The sequence below is a fragment of the Egretta garzetta genome, unplaced genomic scaffold (assembly GCF_000687185.1).
Source record: "Egretta garzetta isolate BGI_Z169 unplaced genomic scaffold, ASM68718v1 scaffold1063, whole genome shotgun sequence".
In the NCBI taxonomy this organism is placed as follows: domain Eukaryota; kingdom Metazoa; phylum Chordata; class Aves; order Pelecaniformes; family Ardeidae; genus Egretta; species Egretta garzetta.
In genome coordinates, this window is record NW_009259103.1 from 68,216 (window position 1) to 76,193 (window position 7,978).

Here is a 7,978-nt window from a genome sequence, read left to right on the forward strand (position 1 = left end):
AGTGTCTGCAAGCAACTACAGCTGGTGACTAACGACGATGGACTCAGCACCATACAGGCACCGTCTTTTTAATGTATTAAAGGCTGCCCTGAAAGATGATGCTGTTCTTACCTAGATCTCCCAGATAAACCAGACATCTGTGACACGCCATCTGTGCCCACTCCATCTCCTTCTCCGACGCAGACACCGGTTTCTTGCAGCCTACATGAGGAAATATGAAATCATGTACACTGTGGGGTAAGGGCTGCTGGAAAGACACACGAGCAGCCTACGCCTCTGCCCGAGACACCCAACATTTCAGCGGATGAAAACAAAGACCGCGTGGTCAGACCACACTGTTGGTTGCTGTCTGTGGCATCTTACAGACCAGCACTGGTTCACTCTTGTCAAAATATGGTAAATAAATGTCGGAAATACATGTAGATGCTGATGCTCACCCACTCCCCCCTTCAACTCCCTGCCGATTAGGGGCAGTGCATGTCACTGCCTCACTACCAGTCACCGAAATGACTGTCACTCAGACTTTGCCTGCAAGGTACGCCACAGAGCTGGCTCCATTTGCACACTCAGATGAGAGGACAAAGGCCAATTCCTGTCTACAAGCCATGTGATCATGTTAACAGCATTGAGCACAGGCTAGTAAGGCCTGCTGAGAGGCTGATTTTGTTAGCATGGCTAATGAGGCCTTCGGATAGGAGCCGGCGTAAATCCCTGGAAGCCTGAGTGCACTTGCACCCGATAGTAGCATACAACATGGGACGTACCCTCCCCAACATTAAAGATGGAAACAAACTCATTGTCTCAAGACCGAGATCTAGATTTAGGACTGGCCAGTCAAAGAGGGAGGAAGAGAAATAAAATAAGGAAAAACCAGGACAGCAGATCTGTGTTGTAGAAAGGGCAGCTGCAGTCAAAACTGCCTTTGCATCCAGAGAAGAGGAGCAAAGCTGGTGGAAGGGCTGGAAGGAACATCCTGTGAGGAGCAGCTAAGGACTTTGGGCTTGTCTAGTTTGAAGAAAAGGAGGCTGAGGGGTGACCTTGTTGCTTGCTGCAGCTTCCTGAGGAGGGAAGGTGGAGAGGGAGGTGCCGATCTCTTCTCCCTGGTATCCAGCAATAGGACGCGTGCGAATGGTTCAAAGCTGCATCAAGGGAGGTTTAGACTGGACATTAGGAAGCATTTCTTTATCAAGAAGTTAGTCAGACCCTGGAGCAGGCTTCCTGGAGAGGCGGTCGATGCCCCAAGCCTGTCAGTGTTTAAGAGGCATTTGGACAATGCCCTTAATAACAAGGTTTAACTTTTGGTCAGCCCTGAATTGGTCAGGCAGTTGGACTGGATGATCCTTGTAGGTCCCTTCCAACTGAAATAGTCTATTCTATTCTGAACTTAAAAGAAGAGGCAGTTCAGTCAGTGGAAAGTGTCAAAAGCAACAGGGGAAGGCCCTAGCCAGCTGACCCGAACTAAGCAAAGCCATGAAACATGACTCAGTTGCTGGGAGGGGCTGCCGCTGGCGAGACCGTGCTTCCCATCTCCCCATCATCTCCCAGCCAGCGCGGCCGTGGTTCAGCCAGCGATCGGGAGGCAAAGGCTACTGCGTTCACGCTTCCTCTCCAGAGAGCATCCGCTGCCACTGGGCAGACCAGTATCATGGATTCAGTCTGGGTTCAGTCTTCCTGTTGCCAAGGACTTCCACCTTCCGGAGGAGAAAACTCCCTCAAGGGGGAATCCCAAAGGAAGATTTTTAAGACCAGTCCAGCCTGCAGTCTGAGTTGCTTCCCTCTTGGCTTAGTTTAAAAGAGTGGAAGTGAAATCTGAAGGCTTAAGTGACCAGTGAGGAATGGTTCCCACTTACTAACGGACATTGTAGGAGTTGCATCATACACGGCCTTCAGATCTGTCTCCATGTATGCGATTGGACCTACCCTCCCCTTCTTTTTTGCTTTGAATCCTCTTGCTCCCATTTATACAGCCATCAAGTTGCGCCCACCCTAATTTGTAGTTCATAGGGGATTCTTACACATCCATCTTTTCCAGATACGCAAGGTTACATCTCTATTATCCAGTTACATACTCATCTGCTGCATCCACTTAATTAAAGAGCCTAAGCACATTAGGAAACCTGAATAAGGGGAGCCTTTCAAATGCAATCACGCACCACAGGGTACAAACCCATCCAGGATGCGCATTTTGAGAATTTATTAATTCTGCAGTACTTAGATTCATTTTGCAAAGCGACAGTTGCCAGGGACATCTGCCTTTTAAACCGACATTTCAAAGCTGATCATGATACAATCATCTCCCAGAACTAAGAATAGGATACCAGCAACTAAAATGTTCTTCTTGCTAAAGACTTATTAACTTCTATTATACGGGTTTCTGCTGTCTTCACCCCCTGCCAGCTTTAAGAATGTCAATTAAACCCTTGCTAACAGAGTTCACAAAACATACGGAGGCTCCGTTTCTCACCTGGACCCACCCGAACAGCAACACTTGAGGCCACTGAGCACAACCCAGGAGCAAATGTGAGCAAATCATTACAAGGCAATTGAGGATGTGAACGCACACACAGCCTCGAGCTGTTCCAAGACTGTAAACACTCTCATTCTTCCTCCCCTAATAGGCAAAATACCTCAAATTACCCCGCATCTAAGGGCACGCACAGGGGCGGTTACCCGAGACTGCTAACATCCTTGCAGTGTTACAGGAGCTTCCTCCTGTCATCAGTCCAAGATTCAATAGCGGTTTCAAAGCCACACACAGTACAATTAGGAAGTACACGAAGGGAGGACAGGCAGAAGGGGCACTAGGAGGAGGCACAGTACCTTACATCTAGTGAATAGGATGTCCCGACAAAAATGTGTTGATTTCAAGAACCTATTCCCCCCAACAGCCCATTTGCCTGCTTTAAGTAAGCTTTTAAAAGCTCTGAGCAGCCAGAAGTGTTCTTCAGTTTTCTCTAAAAACCTGCCATCACCAAACACTTAGTAAAGAATTTTCTAACAGCGTTTTCTTCCTATTAGAAACCCTTTCCTCTCCCCTAGTTTAGTATCAAAAAAAAAAAAAAAAACCCCTCAAACAAAAACAAAAACCCAAAACAAACCAGCAAAACAGTGCCATGGAAAAGAGAGGAGGACAGTCTGTTCTAAACAGATAACTGACTAATCAGGAAAAAAAAAAAAAAAGATAATCCCTTGAATGCTGAAACAAAAATGGACGAGTACAAGGGGAAGCCACCCGTCTGGGTGCCAGGCCTTAGCCACGAGGCCAACACGCTAAGCACCAACCTATTAGAGGGTCCGTCACGTGCGTCCAGTCGATACAGCACTGCAGCTCCAGCTGATAGTGAGACTGGATGTAGAGGAGAAGGTGCTGGTAAAATCCTATGCCAGCAACTAAGTGAGTCCGGTAGGCACACTCCAGAGTGCTACGGCTGTGAATGTGCTGGAGGGAGGAAAAAAAGAAGAATATGTCGATGCAGTCCGGATAACATTTTATGCTTGCCACCCAAGTCATACCAAGTATGAAGCAAGGTAGCAGGTAGCTCAGTTGTAATTGGTTTTGCACAGTTCTGTACCTCCTCTTGCTCAACAATGTTGTGTCTAGTGGTGTTTACTAAGGGTCAGCATCAAGGAGGAGAAATACTTGCTGCAACAATAAATAAGTAAAATCAAGGTGTCTGGTTAGAGCACCTTAAACACATTCAGAAACCCAGATCACCAGAACGGAGATGGTTTAGTCACCAGAACGGAGATGGTTTAGTGGTGGGATGGCAGTGTTAGGTTAACAGTTGGACTTGATGATCTTAAAGGTCTTTCCAACCTAAACGATTTTATGATTCTAAGAGAGCTCATGGCATTAAAAAAATACAAATGTGGATACTGTGAGTGTTTTCCAGTGACCAACTCTAGTAAAACCAAGCAGCACTGTCAAAGCCTCTTAAGACCATCGTTCTACAGGGAGGTATCTATCTTTTGACAATAGGAAGACAAAAAAATAAGCAAATTATGTTGAAATATCCTCTGCAACGGCAGCTCTCTCAGCAGATCATTAAAGCTTACCTGCCCACAGCTAGACAAAAAGCGTATGTCAGCTCCATGATTAGAATGCAGGAGTGCCCGGCTTCCTGCCCCGTGTTCAGACCACAACTTCTCCAAGCAAACGAAGCTTTTAACTTGGTCTCACCCACCTCACAGCCAGAGACTTTCTCGTGCCAGAGCCATAGATACTTGCCTTTTTATTTGTTTTAATGAGCTGGATAACTTCATAGTAAACTTTTCTCCAGAGCAATTCTTCTGCTTTTCTTCCATAATCCACTGGATGCAAGAACATCAGCTTCACGCACAGCTCCCGCAGCCTGAGGCAGACAGCGGAGAATTCACATTTAGCTAGAGCAGCTTCAAATACAGCTGCCACTACAGAAGCAGGGAAGAGGAAAATCTGAATTCATCACGATGGATGAGCTAGGCCATCTGGTGATAGTACAGCTTGTATCACTCCCACACAAGAGCATCTGGAAAAGCCATACACCTTCACTCAGCTGGCCACCAGCAACCTCCTAAACTGCAGTAATGTCAAAAATTGTCTTGACAGCTTAAAAAATTAATAAGAAAAACCATCCCTGCTGGGCACCCTCTGAACCTGACACAAGATTTCACAGGCGTATCAGAGGTTTCTTCACCACACATTTTTTTTAAAGATAATTACAAGGAAGGCATTGGCCAACATGAAGACGACTTATTTGTATTACAACAACACCCAGGAAAGCCTCCAGCCATGGACTGTATGGGTCGGTGCTGTTCAAATACAGATCTGAAATCTAGCCTCTGCTTCAAAATCCTGGAGGGATCCCAAGTCAATAGGTGCGCTACAAATCAAATACACCATGAAACCACAGATTCAAAACCTCCACGTGTTGCTTCACGTGAATTTTCCCCAGCCAAATATAAAAAAGAAGCGCCCTGCCCCAACTTACTTGTTCCTCAAGCTGATGTTCTCCGGCTTGAACACTTCTTGATACGCTGCCTTATTACCAAGGATGAGATCCAACCTATGAACGGCCTCTACCACTGCTCTGCAAGGTAACACAGAAAGAAGAGTTTCAGTACAGCAGGTTATCCAGGATTATTTCATGAGGTCTGGGATGTCCACACAGAACCGTACCAGCCTCGTTAATCCCGTTACTAGCAAGCCGCATTATACCACCACACAATATTAATTGATTTCCTTTCTGCGCTCTATTTTGAAAAGCTTAAGGAAAGAAGAAAAAAAAGCAGAATTCCATATGCTGTAATGCATTTGCTGTAAATCAGCTGTTTAATCACCAGTTATCACTGCCTGTCTGCTCAAAAATGTCAATTATTTCTACAGCAGCAAAGTCAGAAACGTCTTTGGACACATTAGCAACTTTTAACCTCAGCAATTAAATCACGCTACACATACACTCAGATTAATTTAAACGTCTTAAACTCTATGATTAAAAAATGGATTGATTTCTAACAATTGCTGTTTTGATAGGGTAAGTGTCAAACCTCCACCAATTCCCGTTTCCTTACCAATTTGTCTGTGAAAGAAGGCGACTCACGTAATTCTCATTTGCCGAAACTTCCTGATCTTCGTTACAGTGATTCATTGATTAAAGCCCTCAAAGATATCTCAGTGATAGGTAACGGAGATAACCAAAACCAGCCTAAAGCACGAAATTTGTTACGAGATTTTTTTCCCCTGAAAGCCAGCCCAAGCAACCTTCAAACATCTGAGTCATGCAGAAAAATACTTCTGTGAATCACTGCTCAAGACTCTCCTCCTGGAGGAGGAATACCACACTGTGTGTAAAATCTCAAGCACTCAAAAGTTTGTAGCTGTGAAGAAATCAGACTGCAGCTCCAGAACATCACCGTGAAATAAAACCAGGGACTTACAGAAGCATTAGCGTGGCAGAAAGTACCCTCATCGATATCTCACAGACAGCTCAATAAAGCAAAAAACCCAACCAGCCAAGGTTAAACACTTCCTACCAAGAGAGATCATCTCTAAACCTCTGCCTTTGATAATCACAGAATGGCAAGGGTTGGAAGGGACCTCGGGAGATCATCTAGTCCAACCTGCTCAAGCAGGCTCTCCTAGAGCATTCTACACAGGACTTCATCCAGGCGGGCCTTGAATATCTCCAGAGAAGGAGACTCCACAACCTCCCTGGGCAGCCTGTTCCAGTGCTCTGTCACCCTTGGAGTAAAGAAGTTTTTCCTCATGTTCAACTGAAACCTCTTATGTTTCAGTTTGCACCCATTGCCCTTAGCCCTGTCGCTGGGCACCGCTGCAAACAGACTGCTTCCATCCTCATGACTTCCGCCCTTAAGATATTTGTATAAGCTTGTATTTGAGGTCAATAAATTGATTCCTGAAGTTAACTTTTCCCAGCCATTGACTCTACATGTTCCTCTTTAGGAAATGCGTCCCCCAAGCCATCAGCTATCGAACCGCACAGGTACTCGTTCTCCCCCTCGACTTCACATCCATCTCCCTGGCATTCCTCGCTTGCTCCAATACCTTTTCTGCTCCTGCTGCTGAGCCTGCCGCACGGGGAGAGTTGTTTGAAGAAGCTGAAGATGAGCAAGATGCATTGTAAATACAGAACGAGACAGACCTGAGCAAACTTCTGCAAAGCAGAACAATTAGATGCTGCTACCAGCCTGCTCCCCCCATCCCCAAAATATCCGTCGCCTGCAGAATGCAAACTCCCTCGTCACACTCGCAGCACAAAGCGGTGGCTGAACCTTCTTCACACGCACACATGGTTGCCAGATTGAATACAGGGCACTCGCATGGCACTTGCAACCACGTGCTAAGGAGGTAGGCTGAAACCACCACCACTTCCTTGAAAACTACAGACATTACTGTCAAATAACTGACGGTTTCGTGTACCAGCCCCTATGAGCAAGGCAAATCTCCTTTCACAAACCCACCACACCAAAAAGAACCCCTCTGAAAAAAAACCCAGTGCATTCAGGAGCTCAGAGAGAACATGTCCCATCTCACGCTGAGTCAGGGAAAGCCTTTCATCCAAGGACAACTGGAAATCTCCTTTGTTTTCAATAAACCACAGAACCTGACAGAAGAAGAAAAGCACAGGGAATAGGACTGTCTTACACAATGGCTTGGGAGATCAAAACACTGCAGAGTCGAACCAACTTCCTCCTAAATCATCACAAAGAAAACCAAGAATAGAGTAAGAACCACATGCAGAAGTCTGCTGCTAACCTTGCTATCCACAGGCGCTTCTGCTCACTAGCATCTTTGGCACATGGCCTGAAGGGCCTTGGCAAACTAAACCTAGCCTAACTAAACCTACAGTAGGGCCAGCTGTGACGGGACAAGGGGTGATAGTTTTAAACTAAACCAGGGTAGGTTTAGACTGGATCTAAGGAAGAAATTCTTTACCATGACGGTGGCGAAACCCTGTCAGGGGTTGCCCAGAGAGGGGGTGGAGGCCCCATCCCTGGGACCATTTCGGGCCTGGTTGGCCGGGGCTGTGAGCAACCTGATGTGGTTCAAGGTGTCCCTGCTCCTGCAGGGGGGTTGGGCTGGGTGACCTCTGGGGGTCCCTTCCCACCCAAACCATTCTATGATTCTATGAAACTAACAACCTAACACCCTCAACAGCGAGGAAGGCGAGCGAGTAAAATGCTTTTTGGTTTACAGGTAAAAGGCAAGAAGGATGAAGCATTCATCCAAGCTCACAGCATATTGGTGGGGGGGAAGAAATAAAACCAACAAGCCCCGCATAGACATTTAGTTTCCCCAAAATAGGTATCCATAAAGCAGCAGGCAATAAACATATCCTTACTGCAATCGGTGATTAATGTCCTGCCACTGCATCTCTCAGCAGAAAGCGAACAGCATGGCTCGCAGGGAACCAATTTGTTTCCTATGCAGAAGGGTGACCAGAAGAAAGGGGAACTGCTTTCTCATTTGATTCCCAGA

General features: G+C 46.2%; 1 protein-coding gene across 1 annotated transcript in view; it reads right to left on the bottom strand.

The window, feature by feature from the left end:
- Positions 1 to 5,069, bottom strand: part of SMG5 (SMG5 nonsense mediated mRNA decay factor) — a 22,761-nt gene extending 17,692 nt beyond the window's left edge. Inside the window, exons 1-4 of the mRNA XM_035890831.1 lie at positions 4,971 to 5,069; positions 4,229 to 4,352; positions 3,283 to 3,439; positions 112 to 201 (exon numbers count right to left, since the gene is read on the bottom strand). Of these exons, the coding sequence (XP_035746724.1) occupies positions 112 to 201; positions 3,283 to 3,439; positions 4,229 to 4,327 (346 nt within the window). The 5' untranslated portion in view covers positions 4,328 to 4,352; positions 4,971 to 5,069. The remainder of the gene's footprint in view (positions 1 to 111; positions 202 to 3,282; positions 3,440 to 4,228; positions 4,353 to 4,970) is intronic.
- Positions 5,070 to 7,978: the final 2,909 nt, after the last annotated feature.